The sequence below is a fragment of the Petaurus breviceps genome, unplaced genomic scaffold, assembly GCF_028583685.1.
Source record: "Petaurus breviceps papuanus isolate PSGF00001 unplaced genomic scaffold, PetGlider_PUasm1.0 186, whole genome shotgun sequence".
In the NCBI taxonomy this organism is placed as follows: Eukaryota; Metazoa; Chordata; class Mammalia; order Diprotodontia; family Petauridae; genus Petaurus; species Petaurus breviceps.
Genome location: NW_027185798.1, coordinates 25,283,454 through 25,309,690, shown reverse-complemented (window position 1 = coordinate 25,309,690; position 26,237 = coordinate 25,283,454). Strand labels below are relative to the sequence as shown.

The window sequence follows — 26,237 nt, the reverse complement described above, 5'->3', positions numbered from 1 at the left end:
TCTCTCTCTCTCTCTCTCTCTCTCTCTCTCTCTCTCTCTCTCTCTCCCTTCCCCCTCCCTCTCTCTCTGTCTCTGTCTCTGTCTCCCCTCCCCCTCTCTCCCTCCCCCTTCTCTCTGTCTCCCTCTCTTCTCTCTGTCTCTTCTCTCCCCCTCCCTCTCTCTTCTCTCTGTCTGTCTGTCTCTCTTCCCTCCCCTTCCCTCTCTCTTCTCTGTCTCTCAGTTTTTTTATATCCCTCCCCACTTCTCTCTGTCTCCCTCTCTTCTGTCTGTCTGTCTGTCTCTCTCTGTCTGTCTCTCACCTACTCTCCCCATTTAGAAGAAACAAAAAATCCTCATTTAAAAAAAGAGGCAAACACAATTTTCAAATTGGCTGTTTCCACATTTTTTGTCTCATCCTGCACCCTGAGCCCATCAGCTCTCTGTCAGGAGCTGGGCAGCATGTTTCATCATTGGTCTTCAGGAGTCATAGTGGATCACTGATCACTTTTTAAGTCTTTCAAAGCTGTTTATGTTTGCAATGTTGTAGTCATTGTATAAAGTGTCCTCCTGGTTCTGCTCACCTCACTCAGCATCAGTTTGTAGAAGGCCTCCCAGGTTTCTCTGAAAACATCCCTTTCATCATTTCTTGTGACAGAGTAGTATTCCATCACATTCACACACCATGTTTCTTTAGCCATTCCCCAATCGATGGTACCTCCTCAGTTTCTAGGTCTTAGACACCATCAAAAAAAAATGATGCTAAAATATTTTTGTACATATTGGTCCTTTTCCTCTTTAATCTCTTTGATGTATAGGCCAAGTAGCAGTATTTCTGGGTCAAAGGATATGCAAAATTTAGCAACTTTTGCAAAATTAATGCCCCAGTTAATAGCTTTACCAAGTGTGCATGAACGTGCCTGCCTTCCATAGCCCCTCCAACATTTGTTATTTTCCTTTTTTTCAACTTTGTCAATCCAATGGGTGTGAGATAAGGACTTCGGAGTGGCATTTGCAATTCTCTATTAATGATTTAGAGACTACTTTCCTTTTTTCTGGTCTTTTTTGGAGGGGGAAGGCAGGGCAATTGGGGTTACGTGATTAGTGTTTGAAGCAAGATTTTTAACTTGGGCATTCCTATTTTCAAGTCCAGTACACTTTCCACTGTGTTACCTAGTTTGGTGTTTCCATGTACATCACATGCCTTTTTCTTCTTCTTTTTTTTTTTGCTTTTTGTAGGGCAATTGGGGTTAAGTGACTTGTTCAAGGTCACACAGCTAGTAAGTGTCAAGTGTCTCAGTCCAGATTTGAACTCAGGTGCTCCTGACTCCAGGGCTGGTGCTCTATTCACTGCACTACCTAGCTGCCTCTTAGAGACTATTTTCATATGGCTATTAATAACTTGAATTTTTTTACCTAAACTTTCAAATCCACACTCATTAGCCTAGCATTTGAGATTTACCTTAATCTGACACCAACCTACTTTCCCACCCTGCTGTCTTGGTAGTTGCCCACAGGAACCTTCTGTTTTATCCCAGGTTGGTCACTTTATTGGCCATAAATTTGCCTGTGTGCTTGCCTCTGGGGTGCCTTCACACCCCACTCCTTTTCTACATACCCAAATACTAGCAATCCTTTTAACATCTGACTCAGATTCCATCTCCTCTGGAAGCCTTCCTTGGCTGCCACAGTGTGAAAGGATTTCTCTCTCATCTTACCTCCTTCAGCACTTATATGCATAATGGTACCTCTTGTTTTTCGTATGTGTGACTCTTCATATAGAATATAAACATCTTCAGGCCCGGATCATGTCTTATGACAACTTGCATTCCCTGTAGCCCTGAATGTAGTACTTTTCATGTTCAGTAAATATTTGGGGTTGGTTGTTTGAAAGTTACACCAAAAATAATAATAAGATTAAATCGTACTGTGAAAGGTCTTATCACCTAAAGTTTCCATGAGGTGGGCAGTGATGTGGTACTTCCATCTAAGAAAGAGAAGACACAAAAATACTGCCTTTTCTCTGAGGCCTACTTTACAGATCCTGAACTATCAAACATGGGTGGATATTTGGGGCAGTCTAAAAATAGGGCCTTTGAATCAATCTCAGGTGTCCCACTGAAACTGTGCTATTGATGGTGTCTGAGCTTTGTGCCAGGATTTTCCCCTGCTTGGGCCTTTTTTTTAAGCCTTCATGTGATGTTCTTCACAAAACTGGACTGAATCACAGGGTCAGCTGTGATATAAGAGTATGTCTTTCCTGCGAAGACTGAGGGTTAGATAGTCCACATCCTCAAATTTTGCCTGGTACCATTTTAATGTTTTTTTTTTATGTGATTTCCTAAAATATTCTCATCTACCTGGGGATAGAAAATTCTCTAGGGAATTCCAGCCCCCTCCTTTCAGGAGATATAGTCAACCTAATGCACCTATCTTTACCAAAATGATAAACAATATGTTAGAACAATGGCCAGTTTTTAGCCATTCTTTCATATGTATTACCTTGTATGGGTAACACACATGAGATTGATCACATTACCCAATGGGATGGTAAGCCCGAGTTCACATCCCAAAATGGTTTGACTAGGTGTTGGGGAATACTGCATTAAAACTACTTTGGTTTTTTACTTAGCTGAACTCCATGGTCCAGTCAGAAGCCCTTTCTAACCACCAGGTCTTTCTGCTGGTGCCACATGGGTGGCATGAAGATGGTTTAGCTCACATATATGGTGTTAGAAAACAGTCTGGATTTGAAATCCAGGAATCTGGGCTTCAATCCTGCTTTTTCCATGTAATACTTGTATGACCTGCAGCGTGCTTCTTCGTCTCTATGGGCCTCAGTTTCCTCATCTGTAAGATGAGAGGGTGGACTAGATGACTTTTAAGGTCACTGAAACTTCTGATCTATAATGTTACAAATATTTAAAACAATAGGACCAAAAAATTCTATAATCAAAGCAGATTTGCCTTAAGAGAACCTATAGGTTTTCATTTATTACTTTGATTACATATGCAAGAAAGTGAGACATATATTCTGTTTTATATCTAGGAAAACAACAAAACAGTGGCATACAACTCAACTATAATAGAATGAATAGAAAGAATAGTCATGTGAACCTAGCTTACCCATTATCCTAAAGCAAATCTGCTTTGATCATGGTTGCTCCCCACCTTCCCCCAGGGTTTTAGTGTTTTGGTAAGGAGTAGATTATTCATTGCATGCATGGTAAATGATTTCATTTTATAATTTATAATAAATATGTGCTTGTATAAATATATAAGAAATGCATATTTTATCATTATAAATTTTCATTTTATAATTCACTTTAAAATTTCATAATTTATTTTAAAATTTCATGTCATAATTCAAAACTTTCATTTTGGAATTTATTTCAAAATTTCATTTTGTTATATACATACAGTAAAGGAAGATGTTTCCTTGATACCAAGGATTCTTAACCTGGTATCCATGGACTGTCTCATGCACCTATTATCTCAGACTTCAAAATGAAAAATAAATGAGCAAAACTCAGCATATTTTTGTTGGAATAGATATATCTGTTTCTTAAACCAAGCCAGGGTTTTTTTGTTTTTTTACTTTTCTTCCTACTTTCTTTCAGGCTGCCACCATTAATCTTATTACTTCCTTAGAGCTTTGAAATCATTTTCCATATACATACATAATTATGCACATATATACATGTATATGTATTTATATGTGTGTTTAAGGTACTAGTGTATGATTTAGTATTTCTATAGAAACATTTAACCTATTGTCCCAAAGGCCACCAAAATGCTGCAGTCCAGGCAAAGCCAGTCAGTCCTAGGAGAATGGTCGTGTATTTCCTAACAGTCTACTTGAGGTCATTTTGCTCAGTTTGACTGGCTGATATAGGAAGACAGCTGTGCTGAATTTAGAGTGAGAAGACCTGAGGGCAGGACTCTGGGTCTTCCCAACCCCCAATTCCTTCATCTATTAAACTAGGAAGAACAATAGTCCTGCCAGTTGCCTCCAGTGGATTGTTGGGAGGTTCCAGTGTGCCAAGTGTGTCAAACGCTCCTTGAACCCTGAGTCCCATCATGAGCTCAGCTATTATATTGCCTTTGCTGAGGCAGCCATACGAGTCACTTTCTTTTTTAAGGAGATGAGGGTTATCAAGATAAAGTGTCAAAAGAGGCTACAGGTTGAAAGATTTGCTGCTAAAATTCTGAGCTGTTCTGTCCCAGCTACGAAGTTAAATTCAGCCAATTGGAAAGTGGTCCTGGAGTCAGAGGATCTGGGTTCAATCCTGCCTCTGACACTTCACTCCCTCTGCGAGTTTGGCTGAGTCACTTGGCCTTTCCCTCAGTTTCCTCACTTGTTAAATGAAAGTGTTAGATTCAATGGCTTCTGACATCTCTTCCAGCTCAAGATCTATGATTATAGACAAGTTAAAATCCACCTGCCAAAAACTCAGAGCTGCTTTGCTGGTTCCCTACCATGTAGGGGCAGCCAGGAGGTGATGCAGCAGATAGAGAGAGAGCAGGAACCAGGAAGGCTCCTTTCTGAGTTCAAATTCAGCCCCAGACATGTGCTAGCCGTGTGACCCTGGGCAAGTCACTTAACCCTGTCTGCCTCAGTTTTCTCACCTGTAAAATAAGCTGGAGAAGGCAATGGCAAACCACTCCAATATCTTTGCGAAGAAAACCCCAAATGGGATCACAAAGAGTCGGACATGACCAAACCAATTCAACAACGCCTTGTCTCACTCACACTGGAAGTACAAAGCTACTCATTGCCTTTCCCATCACTGCTCTGCATGGGGGCTTTGACTTGTTCTGTTTCCAGCATAAGCCTGTTCACTACTCTTTAGGCAACCTGATGGTGTCCCGCCTTCCAGAGGCCCACCGTATTGGTGCTGTACCCTATGTACACCTCAAATTGGCTTTAGCCCTACTGCAACTCAGCACTCCTGAGGTCAAGGGATCTACTAGCCACATGCCTGACTACTAAGACCACTTAGAAAAATAAACCAATCTGCTTTGATCAAAGGGGGTGAGGCTGTGCTCTACATGTCATTCATTCCTCATGTGTTTCTGTGGATTTTCCCCTTTGCTGTTCACTTCCCTGATCTTACATATGAAATGCAAAATCTCAATCAGTCTTTAGATTTAGTAGGACACTTTGACAAGCAGATTACATGATTCTGACGGCTTTCTGACATCTACATGTTTTTTGAGGTGCTACTCACAAAAGTTTGGGTTTTCCATATCATTTCTGTTTCCAGCACAATTTTCTCAGGGATCTGAGTGTCTGGGGTTTTTTTTCAATATTGCATTCATCCTTATAGGTGGGCTGTAATCTACAGAAGCTACCAGAGGGCCAAATGTGAAAAGTGAATAATCAAAAGACTGTCCCTTGAAAAGTATTAGTCATTGGCCCCCATTTATATTTTAAATACTAAATGAAATAAAATAGTATTTTCAGGAAGCTAATTTTTTTTCCAAAACTGGTCATCAAGCTTAGTAACAGATACTAGCTAAAACTTTTAAATAAATTAAAGAGTTATAAAGGTATAATAGATTGTTTTAATTAAAATGTTTTCCTACGTAGTTATTTACTTCTCTAGAGCTTAATTTTTTCCCCTGTCTTCCTATCTTTCCTTCCTCCCTAAAAAAAAAAAAAAGGCAACAAAAAATAACTTTGGAAGCTAAAATGCATTTTTCATTTTGGTTAGGTGACTGAATCACTGTGAACTTCCACCCTATAATTTCATCCCTTTGGTTTTCAAAGAACAATGAAGGAAAGACCTTCATGCTGGCATTTGGGTGGAGGCGTGACAAGCCATCTGCACAGCACATTGGGCTAGATGGGAAATGAGAATAACTGTTGCCTAGAAATGGCTGCATGGCTTGCTAAGGCCACATGAAATACTATGTTTTGATGTACCTTGCTTCTTTGATGGCAGGTCTTCAAAATAAAGTAACTAAAAATGACGTTTTCCATATATATTCTGCTTTCCCTTGACTCCCCTCACGTAGCTGGCTCATGTGATGATAGTTCCCTGGCAACTAGTATTCCAAAAACACCCCCTAACCAACAACAGCTTAGCTTTGCAGTGAAGTAGACGGAGGCATAGGGAAGATATAACAGCTATATCATGGCACACATTTGGGAGAAAGTTTGGAGCAAAGGTAAAATGTTGGGGGCGGCTAGGTGGCGCAGTGAATAGAGCACTGGCCCTGGAGTCAGGAGGACCTGAGTTCAAATGCAGCCTCAGACACTTGACACACTAGCTGTGTGACCTTGGGCAAGTCAACCTCAGTTGCTCTGCCTTCCCCCCTCCAAAAAGACCTCCCCCAAAAAAGTAAAATGTTGACTGATGAGGAAACTGAACAAGTTTAGCTGAAAGGAGGTCAAGAGTACAGAAGCAGGGAAGAGGAAGGGAAGGAATAAACATTTATATAATGCCTAATATGTAACAGGCACTATGCTAAGTGCTTTACAAATATTATCTCATTTTATCCTCACAGAAACCCCATGAGGTGTGTGTTATTATTATCCCTATTTTACAATTGAGGAAATTGAGGCAAAGAAAGGTTAAGTAACTTGCCCAGGGTCACAGAGCTAGTAAATGTCTAAAGCTAGATTTGAACTCAAGACTTCCTGACTACAAGGCCAGTACCCTATCCACTGTGCCACTTAGGCGCCAAGCAATTTTTTATTAAGTGCTTACTGTATGCTGAACATACAAAGACAAAGACAAAAAAGCATCTGCCCTTAAGAAACTTACATTCTGCTAAGGAAAACAATCAAAACAAACTCGTTACGATGAGGGATTTTTGATTTTAGCCTTTCTTTGTATCCCAGGCACTTAGCACAATTCTTGGCACAAGATAAGTACTCCATAAATGCCTGCTGACTGACAGGTTGATTTAATTATATACAGAATACACACAGAGTCAATACAAGGTAATTGGGTGCCTGCACTAGCATCTTCGGGCTCAGCCTCATATGGGATGTGTCTGGAGAGATGAACTTTGAAGGAAGACAGGAAATCTGAGAGGTACAGGTGACAAATGAGTCCAAGCCACTCATTTCAAGAGAAATCCTTTCTAAAAAAATTTATGAAGATCATCCCAACCTTTTTTCTTAAGGGATTGGAAATATATATGTATATATACTGGCCCAAGAGAGGGACTGACCACAGAAGATAAGTACCTCTGGCCTTAAGCATGTTTAGTTCACATTAGCAATGTGATATCTACAGTAGAACTGACTTGTATCTCCCCAAAGGTTGAAAGGCAAAGTTCAGTGATACATAAAGAGTTTTGTGTGACATCAGCATTTAGGTGGTAACTGAATCTGTAACAGATAATATTGTTTAAGGTCCTGTTGTTGAGAATAAAAGGCCAAGTCCTGGCTGAACCACATAGCCAATGGGTGGTTTTGATGGATGACCTCCAGCTGCAATCTGGTAGAAATGACCGCACATATAAAAGGCAGAGCAAATGGAGACTGGCTCTTGGATGTTGAGGTCAGGGAGAATACTGAAGAATGAGTAATGGTTTGTGGTATTAATAGTTGTCAAGTAAGGAGAATTAAGATGACAAAGAACTCATTGAATATGGAAGCAAAGAGGACATCAGTGTGATTAGTAGCACACTCTGCAGAACGAGGAGTTTACGGAATGAATTGTTGATGATTCAGAAACAAATCAACTAGAGAAATCACAGGGAGGCTACAGATAACCTTTTATAAGAACTTGAAGATAAAAGGCAGAAGAGCAAGGTAGCAAATGGAGGGTGGTGATGAGTCTAGTGTTGCTTTCTCAAGGGTCACTGTGACTTGGGAATTCTTTATAGAATAAGGAAAGGAGACTGAAGAGTGAATTTATCAAGAAAGTTATTACAAATTGAACAAAAATAGGGGAATCCAGTCAGCTCTCAGTTATCCAAAGGTAACATTTGATTTCTCTCATTTTCAATTGCTACTTCTAGACAAGGCAAAAATAAAAAGACAATTAAAAGAGATAAAAGGTGAAACTACATTATGTTTAAATGTACTATAGGTAATGAAATATCAATACTTAATATACATACACACACACCAAATGTTATAGCATCTAAATACAAAAAGGAGAAGTTGATCAAATTACAGATAGAAACAGAAAAACTCTCAACAAGTAGGAACCTTTATGTGCCCTTTTTAGACCTAGACAAATGTAACAAAAATATGCAAGAAAGAAGTTAATGTACCTGAGTAAGATTTTCAAAAAGCTAGAAAAGATACTTCTCTAGTAATTAGTCAATGGGAACAGAGAGGAATATACATATAATTCAACAGAGCATGTGACCCTTATAAAAATGAAAACCTCATAATCAAAAGGGGGAGGAGGGAAGGGTAATATATTAAACACATTCTTTAGAGACCAGAACACAATAAAAACTATAATCTGTGAAGGGCATTTGAAGAAAGGATTTAAACTTAAAAGTATATTAAATAACTTAATCCTAAAGAATATATAGATGAAAGAATAAATAACACAAATAATGAATATTTTCATTTTTTAAAAAGTAACTTCAAAGATACAATATACCAAAACTTCTAAGGTTTAGCCAAAGCAATTCTCAGAGGGAAATTTATATCTCTTAATTTCATCAATGGAAGAAAGAACATGTCAATTAACTGGGCATGCAACTAAAAAGAAAAACTAGGAAAGTAATATTTTTTTAAAACACCAAAGAGATAAACAAAATTGAAAACAAAAAAACCAGTAAACTAATAAAACTAAGACCTGTTTAAAAAGATAAAATATGTAAATCTTTACCTAATTTGATATTTTAAAGTTCAGTATCAGTAAGCAGCAATATCATTAGCATTTATATTGCACTTTTAGGTTTGCAAAATACTTTACAAATATGTCATTTTATCCTAACAACTATGCTAGAAGTTAGATGCTACTCTTATCCCAGTTTTACAGATTAGAAAGATGAAACAAAGTTTAAGTAACTTGCCTGGGGTAATATATCTACTAAGTATCTGAAACTGAATTTGAATTCATATCTTCCAGACTCCAACTGCAGTGCTCTGTCCATTGTACCACCTAGGTTCCTGTAAGAATGGGAAAAAAAATTACAACAAATGAAGGGGAAGTAAGGGGAACTATTAGAAATATCTCACATAAAAAATAGAGATTTTAAATAGACCAAACACAGAAAAATAATTTCAAGTTACCAGAAAAAGACTTCCAAAGGAGAAATCCCAACATCAGATACATTTAATGTTAATTCTCTTATACAAAATGTTAATTCTAACATTATATAGATTGTATACAAAAATTAATATGTCATCCTACTAAACTTTTTCTCTGTGACAAATGTGCTTCTGTTAACTAAACCAGGGAGAGATGAAACAGAGAAAGAAAATTGTAGCATACTATAACTAATGAATGTAGATATGAAAATATTAAATAAAATATTAGCAAAAAGGCTATAATTATATTGATTTGTTCTTTATCACCAGGTTGCATTTATTCAAGAAATGTGGGATAGATTCAATATTAGGAAATATAACAAAATAATATTGACATAATAACAAAAACAATAAAAACAGGTGGCCCCATAAAGTTTTTCTTTTTTTTTCTTTTTGGAGGGGGGAGGGCAGGGCAAATGGGGTTAAGTGACTTGCACAAGGTCACACAACTAGTAAGTGTTAAGTGTCTGTGAGGTAAAATTTGGACTCAGGTCCTCTTGAATCCAGGCGGGTGCTCTATTCACTGAGCCACTTAGCCGCCCCCCCCCCTCCAAAAAAAAAGTTTTTCATAAAATAACAATACTTCTTAATGTAAAAAAAAATTGAATGACATTTTAAGCTGTACCATTCCCTAAAATAATAAACAGTATCTACCTAAAACCAAGAGCTAGGATACATTTAAAGGGGAAACACCAGAAGCCTTCTAATAAGAACATAGATAAATCAAAGACGTTTAATGTCATCACTATCGTTTAACATTGTACTAGAAATCCTAGCTATAACAATAAGACATAAAAAAGAAGTTGAGAGAATAAGAATAGCTAAAAAGGAAGCAAATGCTCGCTTTTGGCAGGATAGATTCAATATTAGGCAAACAGTAGATCTCTAGATTCAACCAAAAATTAATTGAAATGATAATTGAGTAAAGTAGCAGGACATAAAATAAACTCACACAGATTTTCTCTATGTTACCAATAAAACCCAATAAGAAGAGATGAAAAAGGAAATTTAATTCAGAATTACAAAAGAAAACTTAAAATGTCTGAGAATCTACCTGCCAAGCACATGCAGGAATTACAGGAATACAAATATAAAACATTTTATAGAAATAGAATTAGGGGCGGCCAGGTAGCACAGCAAGTAAGAGCATCGGCTCCAGTGTCAGGATGACCTGGGGGTCAAATCTGGGCTCAGACACTTAACACCCACCCAAAAACACCTGGCCATGTAACCTTGAGCAAGTTACTTAACCCCAGTTGCTTAGAGGCGGCCAGGTGGCTCAGCGAGTAAGAAAGAGCACTGGCCCCAGTGTCGGGATGACCTGGGGATCGAATCCAGGCTCAGATCCTTAGCACCACACCCAGAAATAACTGGCCTTGTAACCTTGAGCAAGTTACTTAACCCCAATTGCTTTTAAAAAAGAGAAAGAAATAGAATTAAACAGTTGCTCATAATTGCATTATGCCAATATTTTAAAAAACGAAAATACTTAATTTATAAATTTAGTATCATAATAATCAGACTCCAAATTGGTTATAGAACTAGAAAAATCAATTTTAAAATTTGTCTAAAGGAACAAAAGGTAAGGAATCTCCAAGAAAATGGTGAAGAAAGTGAGAAGTATGGGGACTTACCAGTAAATGATCTCAAACTGTACCATAGAGGAATAATCATCAAAACTACTTTATGCTAGTTAAAAAATAGAAAAGTTGATCATTGTAACTACTTTGATATAGAAGATCTAGACGCAGTCAAACATAATGATATAGTATTTGATAAAGCCAACGGCCCTCACTACTAAGGATGTACTATTCAACAAAAACTACAGGAAATGAGAGTGAACAGTCTAGCTGTGATTGGGTCTAGACCAGCCACTGATACAGTATTTCCCAATACAATAAACTCTAAATGGATACATGACCTAATCTAAAAGATATGTAAACAAATAGAGAAGGAAAAGAGATACTTTTTATTTCTATCAATACTCAGAATGTTCTTGACTACCCTAGGAATAATAAGAGGAGATAAAATTGACAGTTTTGATTATATAAAATTGAAAAGTTTTTGCTACAACTAATCAAAACAGAATTGGAGAGTAAACAGTCAACTGGAAAAAATTTTGCAACAAATTATTCTGATAAACATCTGATGCCCAAGATATATAATGAATGTATACATGTATGTAAGTATAAGAACCATCCCCCATCAAATAAATGATCAAAATACATGAGCAGACAATTCTCCAGGAAAGAAACACAAGTTAATCAACAGTTATATAAGAAAATGCTCCAAATCATTAATAATAGAAATACAAATTTTTTTAAAACTCTGAAGTTTCACTTGATACACATCAGATTGGCAAAGATGCCAGAGAAGGAAAATTATTTGCTAGAGAAACTATGGGACTACAAGAACACTCATGTATTATTAGATCTGTGAAATGGTACATTCATTCTTGAAAGCAATTTTAAATTTTACCAAAAACGTCAACAAACTATGAATATGCTTTGGTCCAGTGATACCACTACTATATATACTGTGTGTATGTGTGTGTGTTATATACAATCTATATACAGAAGCCAAAGAAAGAAGGAAAGGATGTAGATGTACAAAGATATTCATAGCAGTACTTCTTTTGTAGGAAAGTACTCAAAACTAACAAAGTGCCTTTTAATTGGACGATTGTTCAATAGCTTATGGTATTAGAAGGGAAATGGTCAAATTATGAACAAAATGAAATATTTTTGTGCTGTAATAAGTTCAAAAAGATAGATTCAGAGAAACCTTGGTGGACTTTATGAATTAACATAGAATAAAGACAGTGAGCCGATAAATCATGCTTCCTACCTCTTCACTGAAGGTGAAGAATGAGATCCGTGTCCTCATTCATGGCCAGTATGGAGCTTTGTTTTCCTTGGCTATACTTACTTGTTAAAATGAAAGACTTTTGAAAGGTGTTAGGGGAAGTTCCATTAGGGTACTAGTGATTTCAAAGAAGAAAAAAGAAAAGAATGTCAATGAAATATTTTCAAAATCAAAAGAGTAAATACTGCATGAAGAGGACTCAGACAGGTAGGACAGCTAGTATTGACAGTGCCATAATTATATTTATTTTCTACTTTTACATACATAGGTACACACATAATTGATGCACAGCATCATATAAAGTCATCTTTTTCTGCCATTTATATAAGGAAAAATCATGTTTGTTGATATTCGTCAAGTTAATCAAAAAGAAAAAATTTAAAGAATATTAAAAGTACAAAATGGTATCTCTATTTGATAGTTATCATTAGCATCTCTCTTTATTCTTACTTGCATTTATCCTTCTGTGAGAAGGCTCCAAATTCTTTCCTTTTAAAGTAAAGCATTTAGTTCTGTCTAGAGCTATAAACTGGATTGCAGTCAAACTTAGGTTAGTGATTTGCTATATTCTGAGGTTTGGTGCTGTATGTCCTCACCATGAAGTGAGAAATATGGAAATGTCACCTCCTACATGAAGCCTTTACCCTCAGCAACTAGAACTTCCTCTCCTACAAAAAAAGAAAAAAAAAACCACCTTACATTTATTTGGTATCTTTTTGGCATATACCTACTTGTATATGTCCATGTTGTCTTCATCAATAGAATATAAGCTCTTTGAGGCCAAGACTTTCTTTTTCATCTTTGTATATCCAATAACTAGCTGATTTCATCTTTGTATATCCAATAACTAGATTGATTAGCTGTATTAAATAGAGGTTAAATTGGAAAAGCATGACTATTTTCAAGTTCTTCCTCAGTCCGCCCTGCGGACTCTCATAATCTCATTCCATTTGAAGTATATGTTATGAAATCTTAGGAAATCAGATGTACTCATTCAAAGGTTAAGAGATGGTCCAAAGATAAATACAAATTAATTTTGGCTTGTTGATACTAGTCTTCTTACTCTCTCTCCGCCACGATCTATATGACTAATGGAGAGTTGATTGAACTTTTCACATTTCCATTTCCCAAAGCTAATCTTTGCCTTTCACTCCTGCACAAATGCTCTATGCCAAATAACAACTGTGTAATATTCTTTATGACTTGAATATGCTTGTTTAGCTTCAAAGCTAACCACTATTTTCTTCTTTTTCATTTCTCTTCCTATTACATATAAAGGTGTGGAGGGGCACCATAGCCCGAATAAAATACAAGAGAACAAAGGCTGCTCTGACCATCATCAGGTATCATCGGCGTTACAAAGTCAAGGCATACATCCAGGAGGTCAACAGATGCTTGCAGGGTGTTAAGAACATGAAGGACTATGGGAAGAGTGTGAAGTGGCCAACTCCTCCTAAAGTTCTGCATCGCTTCGAAGAAGCCCTCAAGGCGATTTATCACAGGTAGGAACACATTGGTGCAATTCCTTACATCAACCCAATTCTTATTTTTGAAAGCAAAAGGGTTATCTCTGCTTTGTGTCCTATAATGGGCAAAAGTGGTAATGATACAAAGTATATTTTGCAAAAGATGAATGATGCAATTGGTGTTGGTCTGAAATTTCTTGAACTAACCATTTCCTCTTTATATAATAATAGTCTTCTGTTTACTTAAGAGCCTTGCCTTCTTGTCCTCTCAGTTCTTCTGCCTTGCCAAACCCTAGCCTTGCATTGCCCTCAAGCTCTGCTACCTCTGCCATTTCTACCTAGTACTGCTGAATGAAGCCTAAGAAAACCATGTAATCATGCCAACTAGATCTACTACAAATTTGTTACCTAATCTAATGGGCACTCCCTGTAGCAAACAAGTCTTTTTACTCTTCCCTAAATGACTCTATATCACATTCCCCACTAGGGCTGCTCCAAGTCTTCTCTTCTCTCTTTAAACCTCTCACACCATATCATCCCATCTCCTCCTCTCCCTAGCACAGGACCTTACTTTATACTTTACTGGAAAAAAAATAGATATTATTCATATCAATCTCTTCTCTCATTCTCTAAATCTCAAAAACCCTTGGCATCCTTCCCCCATTCTCTGTCCTTTTACTCCAAACTTAGATGAAAAGATGGCCCTTCTCTTACCAAGACCAACCGCTTTACCCTTGATCCCATCCCCTCTCATTTCTTCTAGCAGATAAAGCCCACAATCAAAGCTTTCCTCTCTCAAATCTTTCTTCTCTATTAGGCATTTTCCTAAAACTGAAAAACATCCCCAGATCTTATCCATCCTTTAAAAAAAACACCCTTTATCTCACTATTCCCTCAAGCTATTATCCTTTATTTCTCCTTCCTTTCGTACCCAAACTCTTAAAAAAGAGCTATACTTGCTTCTCCTTCCTCTTCGCTCATAACTTCTAAGTCCCTCACAGTCTGGTTTCTGACTGTCACAAAGTCGAACCTATCTCTGCAGAGTTACAAGTGATCCCCTAATTGCTAAGTCAGATATTATTGGGTTGTGTTGGGTTTTTTTCTTCTCCCTACACCTTCGTGTTTCTTGGGGTCTTAGCAGCATTTTACACTATTGGCCATTCTGTTTTCCTGGGCTCTTTTTCCTCTCTGGGTTTCTATGACACTATTCTTTCTTGATACTTCTCTCAGCCTCCTCTGCCAGATCTATTTCCCATCTTCCCATCTTCTAACTATGGACATTTCATACTCAATATGTATCTGAAGCAGGATACTTTATCTCTCCCCCCACCCAAAAAAAAAATAACACTCTTAGATTCTCCTATTTTCTTTGAGGACACCTCTATGTTTTCAAATATCCTCTATTTACAACCTGAGAGTCAACCTCTGTTTCTTTCTCTCAGTCATCAAACCATTGCCAGATCCTCTCTGTTCTGCTTCCATAATATTCCTTGCATCTATCACCTCCTTGTTATTCATACAGCCACATTCTAGCTTGGACCCTCTTCACCTCCTGCCTTGATTACTGAAAGAACCTAATGGCATCCATGACTCCAGTTCATCCCGTCTACAACACTGCCTTGGCAGAGCTGCCAGAGTGATATTTCTAAAGCACAGGTTGAATCAAGTCACTCGCCTGCTCAGGAAACTTCAGTCACTCCCAATTGCCTCTGGCATAAAGTATCAACTTCCTTTTTTGTAATTTAGAGCCCTTTACAATCTGGCCTCAGTCTAATTCATTACTTCCTTTCACATACTCCATTTATACATTATTCCATTTCACACCAAGTGGCCTTTCTTGCTGTTTCTCACACTCAGTCTCCTAAAAGAAAAATTCTTCATGTCTGGGAATGTACTCCTTTCACTTCCACCCTTTGGAATCTCAAGCTTCCTTCAGTCACTGTGTCATTCATGAGACCTTTCCTGATCCCCCAGCTGCTTGTGTCTGCTTGGACACTTCAAAATTACCTCTGATCTACTTCATCAATATTTTATACCTATTAATGTATGTATGCACATTTCCCATGGTTGAGTGATTTTTTTTGTCTTCGCATCCCTAGAACCTAGAATAGTGTCAATACTTAATAAGGCATGGATGATTGTTGGTTGATTCATAGAAGTTTACCAGGTTGAGGTAATCTTTTTGTTGGCAGGAACACTCTCCTCTTTATCTTGGCATTTCCTGTAGCTCTTAGTCCTGTGTGTATAGTGTGTGTGTGTGTGTGTGTGTGTACACAAATATATATATATATATATGTGTGTGTGTGTGTGTGTGTGTGTGTCCGTGTATTTACACACATATATGTATATAAATTAAATATAAATATTATGTGTCATCCATAAAATATAATATGCCATATATTATATATAGTAGACACTTAATAAATATTATTTGATAATTTAATGAAAGGGGGGTCTGCTTATCTCTCAAAATAACTATACCTGGAATTTAGGTAACCTGCCACCAGGTGGCAGTGGCTTTCCATATCCATCAGATTCCACTTGTGTCTGGGTAAGAGAAGGTTAATGGGCTTCTCCTACCTTGGTTTATTAGCAGACTTCAAACTCTTGACTAAAATAGATAAATTGAAATTACCTGAATGAAGGAATAAAGAGAATTCTTTCTAGTGCAAACTTTTAAAAGAGATGCATTTGTGAGTACAATTTGGTACCTTTCTCCCTAATCTTTAACTTTATCAAATTGCTGTGAATTTTAGCCTTAGATCTAAAGTCCTTTCTGGAGGCTTGTCCTCAGATTTCCCATTTAAATGAGAGCACCTTGGGATTGTTTATCTTGGTTTTAGCCATGGACGGTCTATTCTTGAGCTTAGTGTGTTTGAGCTCCTAGTGGGGAGGGGCATAGCTCGCCTTTTAGCTTCCCTGCTCCCTGAGCTCTCTCTGTCACAATGCTTTACACAGAATAGATGTTTGAAAATGTTTGTTGAATTGGAAAGATTGAATTAAATATGTGGAAGCAGAAGAAAGAGAAGGCAGAGAGCTAAGTACTTTTGCAGTGCTATGGAGAGTATGACAGCCCCTGGACCGTTCTGCCTCAGCCCTAAATCTTTCATTTTACTATTTTTGTTTTCTCCTCTTTGTTTTGCTCTTATGGAAGCTGCTGCTTAGGTTGAGCTTCATTTATATATAGTAATTATTTATTTCTCTAATGGTCCTGAATTTTGAAATTCAAAATTTGAAATACAAAAATTTGAAACATTTGAAAATGTGAAATACAAAATGCCTTGGTTACATGTTAAAGGGACCGCCAGCATTAAATAGAAAAGGACAAGGTAAACTACAACATTTGAACAAGATTGTTTAAAATGGAAAACTGTTTCCATTAAAACTCCATTAGGACCTAGCAACCCCCTGCAGGCATTAACATATCTAATTCACTTAATGTCCAGTATGATAAGTCCCTTAGATGCTGATGGTGTAGTATAGTGGAGACACACTGGAGGGCAGGCTCCAACACTTGCTAGTTGTATCACTTTGGGCAAGTCACTTAATATTTGTGACCTTCAGTTTTCCCATTGGTTAAAAATGAGAATAATAACACTTATCCTACCTATCAGAGTAGAGTTATTTTGAAGGAAAATGCTATATAAATTTGTGTTACTATTGTTCATCCATGTCTTTTTTAGCTTTATTTTTTTTACAACAATCTAGCATTCATTTTTGTCCTCCCACCTCTCTTTAACTACTGGGGCAGAAGCAAAAGAGGGAGGGAGAAGGGAAGGAAAAGGAGAAAGAGGGAGGGGGCAGTAAAACATTCCCATGTAGGGCAATACAAAAATGCATCCCTTATTCTTATTTTGCATATAAGTCCATCATCTCTGTCATGAAGTCAAATTAATTTAAATTGGGAGCACAAGTATAGACTGTTATTCCTCAAGGAAATTGGTATTAACCATAAACATCAAAGTATATCTTAGATTTTTAGGAAATAAAGGAAATAATGCTATATTATAGGAGATACAAAGTACAACAACTTAACCTCAAAAAAACAAAGGTTTATTCTTGATCTGTTAGGAATTTCTAATCTATTACTTTGAGAACATGACTGTTACCTGTTACCTATCATCTCCTTTAATCTCTTTTCTCTGTAGAATGTTTTTGAATCTTGTTGTAGATCACCTGAAGTCTAGATCCTAATAAAGAACATTAGTTAAGCAGAAGGGAATTTTCAACTCTTTACTCCCAGTCTCCTCCAATGTAAAAGTCAGCTTTCAAATTCATCCTCTGGTGTTTTGGCAACTCTGATCCAAATACATGGCATGGCAAAATCTTCCACTTCCAATGCTGTCTATCACTGATGTTGTAGGTGTGTCAGATGAGTACTCTTGGCAAGAGGGGAACTGAGACATGGCTTAGCTCCTCCTCTCATAGTTACCAAAGAAGAAAGCTTCTGAATGTGTGCTTCTGACAATGGGATAGCTAAGTATTAAAAGATCCTTCCAGAATGCATCCATTGTATTATGGAACCACAGGATGCTCTGGGGGCAAAGAAAACATCCTGAAAAAGGAATTCGTTGAACGTAAACTGTCTATCTATACAGTACCCAGCAAAATCATGCCTGATGAAGGCACAGGAACAGAAATAAACATTGGCTGTAGTTTCTTCTGGAGAAACTTTGTTTCCCCTTGTGAGAGAAACAACTCTTGGTGCTAGTTTTCCAAGTCAACTGTCCTTTGTCTCTGAGCTCAGAAACCTTTCTCAAAGTATGAGTGACCATCTGGCCACTTTAAGCTGCCCAAAACCAGTCACAGGATCACCTTGATTGCATCAAATCCTTATCTAAGAGATAGTCTCCAAAGTGACTATAATGGGACTTAAAGCTGTGCCCCATTTGGGGAATGTCAATGTGAAGAAGACTAGACCTGTAGAAATTTGAAAAAGACATGGCATTTAAAAGGGGCTTTATATGTGGATAGATAGATAGATACATACATACATACATAGGGATAGATAGATAGATACATACATACATACATAGAGATAGATAGATATATACATACATACATAGAGATAGATAGATACATACATACATACATAGAGATAGATAGATAGATAGATAGATAGATAGATAGATAGATAGATAGATAGATAGATAGATAGATATGAAAGCTTCTATTCACCAGCTCTGTTTTCTCTTGTCTAAGCAGTAGGAACAAAACAATATTCCTTAGGTATGTCCAAAGTTTCTGTGCACCAAGCAAGCAGATGGCTTGGGGAGTCAGTGGATAGACTTAGACTCCAGAGAGGTCATGTCCTGCCACAGACACTTGTTAGACCTGTAACCCTGGACAAGCCACTTATCCCCGTGCCTCAGTTTCCTTGACTACAAAATGAGAGAGTTGTATTCAGTGTCCTTTAAGGTCCCTTCTCAATCTATCCCCGTTATAAATACTATCAGAGGTCCTATACTACTGACCAAGTGCTTGATCTACCCCAGACACTGAAGCCTTAAGCAACATAATCATTTTCACATAAACATTTGTCCGTTTAATCTATTGTTCATTTTAATTCCCACAGCCCTTAATTTGTACCTATCATTTGGCACTGATATCCTTTCCTGGCTTTCTATCCTGATTGTTCCCCTCCCAAATCACCCCTTTCTTACCTCTCACACTGACTGTTCTGTTGGCTTCCTCATTGGCCTCCCTGTCCCAAGCCTCTTCCTTCTTCTCTCTGTCGTTCACAATGCTCACTGCCAAAATAATTTTCCTAATGCATGCCTGATCACATCACTCTTGGTCCAGAACCTTTTGTGTTTCCCCATTTCCCACAGACTTAATACAGACTCCTTTCTCCGATAGTCATGATATGACTCCAGCATACTGTTATGTCCTCATTTCACACTGTACTTCATCATGTACTCTATCACCCAGGCACCCTGGACCATGAGACACTCCTCACCCTAGAATGGTCCTTGCTACCTCTGTGCACTTGTGCATCCTTCCCCCTTCTCTGTAGAGGGTCCCCTCTCTATGTCTGCCTATTGAAACCCTCTGCTTTGGAGAACTAGCTCTGCCACTTCTACTCCGAAATTTTCCCTAATCTTAGCAATCACATGAGATCCTTCCCTCTCCCAGTCTTCGGACTCTCCTTTTCATTCTCCTTCTGCCCTTTACTCATTACAGTGTGTATATGAGAAAGGGGAAGGATAATATCTCGAACCCAGTAACCAGGTGGTAAATACTTGTTGACTCCAACTGTGTGTGCTTTGTCAAAGTTACCATGAGTTTTGAGGGAGAGTCTGGCATTCCCTTTTCAGGACAGGAGGAACACAAGTGTCTCTGACTCACCCTGTGTAATGTGAAATCTAATTGTTCTAACAATGGAAAGATCTTGCCCAAGGTCACGAGAATGGCATTTTTAGACTCATTCCATCCTTTCTGATCTGCTTGTAGATGGAGAGCAGCCCAGCTTATCCGGAGCATCCCCCCTGCAGACTTGCCCCAGGTCAGGGCAAAGGTTGCTGCCATGGAGATGCTGAAAGGTCACAGAGCTGACCTTGGCCTTCAGAGAGCCTGGGAGGGAAACTACCTGGCAGCAGTGAGTACAGTGATGGAAATGAACATCTGCCCTTTTTCTGTGTGCATGCACGTGCACACACTCACACTCACATTCACATTCACATACACACACACACACACACACACACACAATTTTTCTCTGAGAAACTGTTGAAAGAAAATAACTTAAGTCATTTGACAGATTTTCCTTAAGATGAGAATTTGCAAAATTAGCATATACCTCAAACCTGCAGCGTTTGGTAAATCCTCCTGGTTCATTGTTGTTCAGTCATTTTGAGTTATGTTCTACTCTTCGTGACATGATTTGTGGTTTTCTTGGCAAAGATACTGGAGTGGTTTGCCATTGCCTTCTCCAGCTCATTTTACAGATAAGGAAACTGAGGCAGACAGGGTTAATAGGTGACTTATCCAGGGTCACACAGCTAGTAAGTGTCTGAGGCTGTATTTGAATTCAGATCTTCCTGACTCCAGGCCTGGCGCTCTCTCCCTTATGCCACCTGACTGCCTTCAGGTTCACTGCCTTTGAAAAAAAATTGATCACTAGACACATGCATATTAAGTGGTATTCTTCTGAGCCATCAATGACCCTCTTACTCTTCTCCCTCTTTATTTACTTCCTTATGGAGTCTGTTTCCACTCTCTGTCTCTCTCTCTCTCTCTCTGTGTCTCTCAGGTTCAAGTCACATACAGCTTTCTGTCTCTCTCTCTCTCTCTCTGTCTCTCTCAACTATCACTTACATATAGATTGCTCCTCCAATACAGATCTACATCTATGACTTCTGACCCTCTCTCTAGTCTAGCTGTCTTCCTTTGTCTGCCTAAAACAAGGTCTCTTGGCCGGGGGGGGGGGGGGTCTATGGATCGATTTCATAGAGTCTATAAACTTGGGTAGAAAAAAAAGTGCATATTTATTTTCACTAACCACAACAAATTAGTATTCCCTTCAGCTTTGAATTTTTTTTCACAAAGGGGAGAAAAAAACCATGATTCTGAGAAGGGTCCATAGATTCGGTCAGACTGCCAGAGGGGTTCATGACACAAACAGGGTCAAGAAGCCCTAGTCCAGAAGATCTCTCTCAACTTGGACTTCCATCAATTTTTGAAGATTTTAGAGTCTAAGTGGGAAGACTGAAAAGAGACATGAAATATCATAAATATTGTTACAAAGAAGTATATCCGTAGGAGTTGTCATTTTTTGTCTATGATTTAAATGTTAATATTAGTGAATATTTGTGAAGCATTACAGACTCCATGTCTCATCTATCTCTACCTGTCCTCTCATAAGTCACCAACTCAGCTTATCCTTCTTTACTTTCCTTTCCAGAAGCCAGATACCCCTCAGACCACAGGCACTTTTGTCCCTGTCGCCAATGAACTGAAGCGGAAGGACAAATACATGAATGTTCTGTTTTCTTGCCATGTCCGTAAGGTAAGGAAAGATAGAAAAAGAGCTTGTTGATTTGGTTACCTTAGAACAGGACTGATCTTGACTGCGGTCCCATGAAAATTTTTCATTTTAAAAATGTTGGTAATTGTATTTCAATAGAATTGGCTTCCTTTGTAACCCTATTTATTTTATTTTATGCGTTTAAAAATATTATTCTGAAAGGGGGTCCTTAGGCTTGACCAGATTGCCATAGAGATCTGTGGTACAAAAAAGGTTGTATTACTGCTCTAAAGATCCTAAATTAATATGTCCTAGTCAATAACTAAAGTACCATTTGCTATAATACATCTTTGTGAAAATTCACAAACTTGGCAGGAGAATCAGGTTGAAGAAAAGAAGGGAAAAGATGAAATGGCAAAAAGAGAAATATTACTATTGTGGAAATATATTATTAACTCCCCACTCAAATGGAAGAATCTGGTGCTGAGTTCCAGACACAGCAACCTGGCACAAAGACAGATGATGCAGCATCAGTGGCAAAGTTCAACTACCCCTGGACTTTGGCTGGAAGTCTCATGTTGCTAAAAGTAGATTGATTCTTCATTTTTCCTATTGACACTTTCATTTCCCAGCAGATAGAGGAAGTAATTGCAGGGAGAGAGGACAGTTCTGACCACCTGGATACACAAAGGATGAAGTGCTTGGTGAAATAGATTTATCAGGAACTTGGGGAGAAAGAGACCAGACCATCTTAGAACTGGTGATAAGAAGGAAAATGGTGCCATGATGGGCACGTAGACATGAATGAATGAATGAATGAATGAGCATTTATTAATCACTTAACTGTCTATAAAAACACTCTACTGTTCCCAGGGCTGCAAACAGACAAGATAGTCCTTCCTCTCAATGGACTTATATTCCAGTAGGAGGAGATGACATACAGGAAGGAAGTTTCAGCTGCAGATCAGATGGAAAGGTCCAGTGTTCTCAGGGTGTTGCAGCAAACTATGTGGTGATGCATCTTCTTTAATGCCAGGTTCACGAATAAAACCATATCTGTTTCTCAAGTTGATGTGTTTGACAGTACCAAAAAGGAACATGTGCTATGGATTAAATTTAAGCTTATTATAAATAGCAACATTCGATTCATTTTAACTAGTCACGAGTGGAATGTGCTGTAGATATAAGTCATTTACTTACCCATCAATGAAAGTGTTTGGAGATTGGGAAAAATAGTAGGAATGTTGTAGAGAGGTTTCCTGCATCAGGTGGGAGCTTAAATTAAATAATTTTGTACCTTTTATCCCTCCCATGATTTAATGTTTCAATTGCCTTCAAAACTAAGTGAAGGAAAAATGGTCTTCCTATTCCATTACTGTTTTACTTAGAAGCAGACCTAAGGAAGAGAGATCTAATTATGTATGTTGTATGCTGTACACTAGATTTAATTAAGCTACATTATGCAGAATTTTTTTGCTTTTTAAAAATTTTTTTATCAAGTAACAACATTTTTTATTCATTTGCCCCACTTCTGTTAATTGCAAGCCTTTACTCTTCCTGAAGATTTTCTTTAATCTCCAAATAGTCTTCAATAAGGACTGCCTGGTGCTCTTGAAAGAGTGCTATATTTGGGTTTTGATATCTAAACCAGGGAGAGCAAAAACAGAGAAAGAAAACTATAGACCACACAATTTCTCTAATGAATATTGATGCAAAAGAATTTTAAATAAAATACTAGCAAGGAGACCACAGCATTATATCACACAGATCATACACTAAGACCAGGTGGGATTTATACCATGAATACAGAGCTGGTTCAGTAATAGGAAAACTATAAGCATGATTGACCATATCAATAACAAAAACAACAAAAGTCACATGATTATATAGTTTATGCAAAAAAGGCTGTTAAGAAAATACAACACCATTAGGAAGCATAAGAATAAATGGAGCTTTTCTTAAAATGATAAGTAGTATCTATCTAAAACCAAGAGCAAGCATTATGTTTGATCTGGATGGACTAGAAGCCTTTCCAGTCAGATCAGGGGCTGAAGAAAGGATGTCTATCACCGTTTAGTATTTAATATTGTACTAAAAAAGCTAGCTATAACAATAAGAGGGGGAGAAAGAAATTGAAGGAATAAGGATAGGCAATGAAGAAACAAAACTGCCACTCTTTGAAGATGATATGATTCACTAAGAGAATCTTAGAGAATCCACTAAAAAACTAACTGAAACAATTAGCAACTTTATCAAAGATACAGGATATAAAATAAATCCACATAAATCATCAACATTTCTATATGTTACCAACAAAATCCATCAGGAAGAGATAGAAAGGGAAATTCAATTTAAAATAACTTCAGACAGTATAAAATACTTGGAGTCTATCTGCCAAGACACACCTAGGAACTATATGGACACAGTTTTAAAAAATTGGAGAAGTATTAATTGCTCATGGGTAGGCTGAGCCAATATAATAAAAATGAAAATTCCATGTCAGTTAATTTGCTTATTTACTACCATAACAGTCAAACTACCCAAAAATTATTTTATAGAGCTAGAAAAAATGATAACAAAATTCACCGGGAAAAACAAAAAGTCAAGAACATGAAGAGACTTAATGGGAAAAAATTTGAAGAAAGGTAGCCTAGCAGTATTTATTTCAAACTATATTACTTTAAAAGTTATCATCAGAACAATCTGGCACTGGCTAAGAAAAGGGTGGATTAGTGGAAGAGATCAGGTACATGATATACAATAGTAAATGACCATGGTACTCTAATGTTTGATAAACCCAAAGATCCAAGATTTGAGGACAAGAACTCACTATTCAACAAAAGTTTCTGAGAAAACTAGAAAGAAGTCTGCCAGAAACTAGATATAGACCATCATCTCAGACTGTATACCAAGATAAGGTCAAAATGCATATATGATTTAGTCATAAAGATATTAAAAGAGTATAGAAAAATTTACCTGTCAGATCTATTGATAAGGGAGGAGTTTGTGACCAAACAAGAGAGAGAAGATCCTAGATAGTTTTGATTACATTAAAAAGGGTTTGCACAAACCAAGCCAGTATAGCCAAAATTAGAAATAAAGCAGGAGAGTGGGGCAGGGAGTGCTTTACATCAAGTTTCTTTGATAAAGGCTTCATTCCTCAAATTTATAGAAAACTGAGGTAACTTGATAAAAGTAAGAACCATTCACCAACTGATAAATGGCCAAAGAATAGAAACAGACAGTTTTCAGAAGAAGAAATGAAAACTATAAATAATCATAGGGGGGAAATGTTCTAAATCACTCATAAATAGAGAAATACAAATTAAAACAACTCTGAGGTACCACCTCACACTATCAGATTAGGTAACATGACAAAGGAAAATGACAAATGCTGGAGAAGATGTGGAAAAACACATACCTTAATGTATGGTTGTGGGTGTTGTGAACTGGTCCGACCATTCAGAAGAACAATTTGCAAATATACCCAGAGGGCATACCCTCTGAACCAACAATACATTAGTAAGTCTGTATCCCAAAGAGATCAACAAAAAGGGAAAAGGACTTATATCAACAAAAATACTTAAGGCAGCTCTTTTCGTAGTAGCAAAGAATTGGAAATTGAGGGGATGCCCATCAATTGGTAAATGGCTGAAAAAGTTGTGGTGAATTATTGTGATGGAATACTACATGCTATAAGAAATGACAAGGGAAATGGTTTCAGAAAAAAAACTAAGAAGACTTAAATGAACTGATGCAAAGTGGTTACCAGAACCAGGAATACATAGTAACTGCAATATTGAAATGATTATCAATTATGAAAGACTTAGCTACTCTGTTCAATACAGCAATTCACAACAATTCCAAAGAACTTCATGATGAACAATGCTCTCCACCTCCAGAAAGAGAACTGATGAACTCTGAGTGCCCATTGAAACACATTGTTTATCACTTTCCTTGTTTTTCTTGCTTTTTTTTTTGCAACATGCCTAATATAGAAACAGCTTTTGCATGACTTCATGTTGTATAATTGGCATCATATCACTTGCCTTCTCAATGAATGAAGTGGAAAGAGAGATTTTAGAACTCAAATTTTAAAGATGAATGTTAATTTCTTTTAATTAAAAAAAAATACTAACTGGCTGTGTAACCTTGAGCAAGTTACTTAACCCCAATTGCTTAAAAAAAAAATACTATAATTAGAGTCAGAGTTTCTGGGGGTTCAAATCCTGCTTCTATTTCTAATGTGACATTAAAGCAAGTTATTTAACCTTTCTGGCCCTCAGTTTTCTGACCTGTAATATGAGGTTGGACCAGATCAGAGCTTCTTCACCATATATTTTTTTTAATTACTATTATTTTGATAACTGTTCCAGCATCATTGGTTTTCATCATATTCCTATGTATTTTATTCTTTTGAAAACATAATTCTGAGTAGGGGCACGTAGGCATTGCCACACTGCCAAAAGGAGTCCAACACACAAGAATGGTCAAAGATCACCTATTCTAGATGGTCTCAAATTCAGCTCTCAAATTCTCTTTTACTCTGGTACCAACATTCAACAAACTATTCTAAAAGGCAATTAGCCTCCAAAACTTCAAACTGCTTCCATAGAATGTTTTTCAGATGAGACAGATCATAGTATTTGAAGGAAAAGGGAGAAAAAGAGATGAAAAAAACCTGGAAATACCTAAAATAAGGAGAAAAAGAATCACATGCAAATTGTTC

General features: G+C 37.3%; 1 protein-coding gene across 3 annotated transcripts in view; it reads left to right on the top strand.

Annotated features, from left to right (window-relative positions):
• Positions 1-26,237, top strand: part of MYO1D (myosin ID) — a 423,241-nt gene that overhangs the window by 234,632 nt on the left and 162,372 nt on the right. For all 3 annotated transcript variants that reach the window (XM_069089918.1, XM_069089920.1, XM_069089919.1), the window contains exons 17-19: positions 13,355-13,578; positions 19,996-20,140; positions 21,446-21,550. In XM_069089918.1, coding sequence (XP_068946019.1) covers positions 13,355-13,578; positions 19,996-20,140; positions 21,446-21,550 — 474 coding nt within the window. The remainder of the gene's footprint in view (positions 1-13,354; positions 13,579-19,995; positions 20,141-21,445; positions 21,551-26,237) is intronic.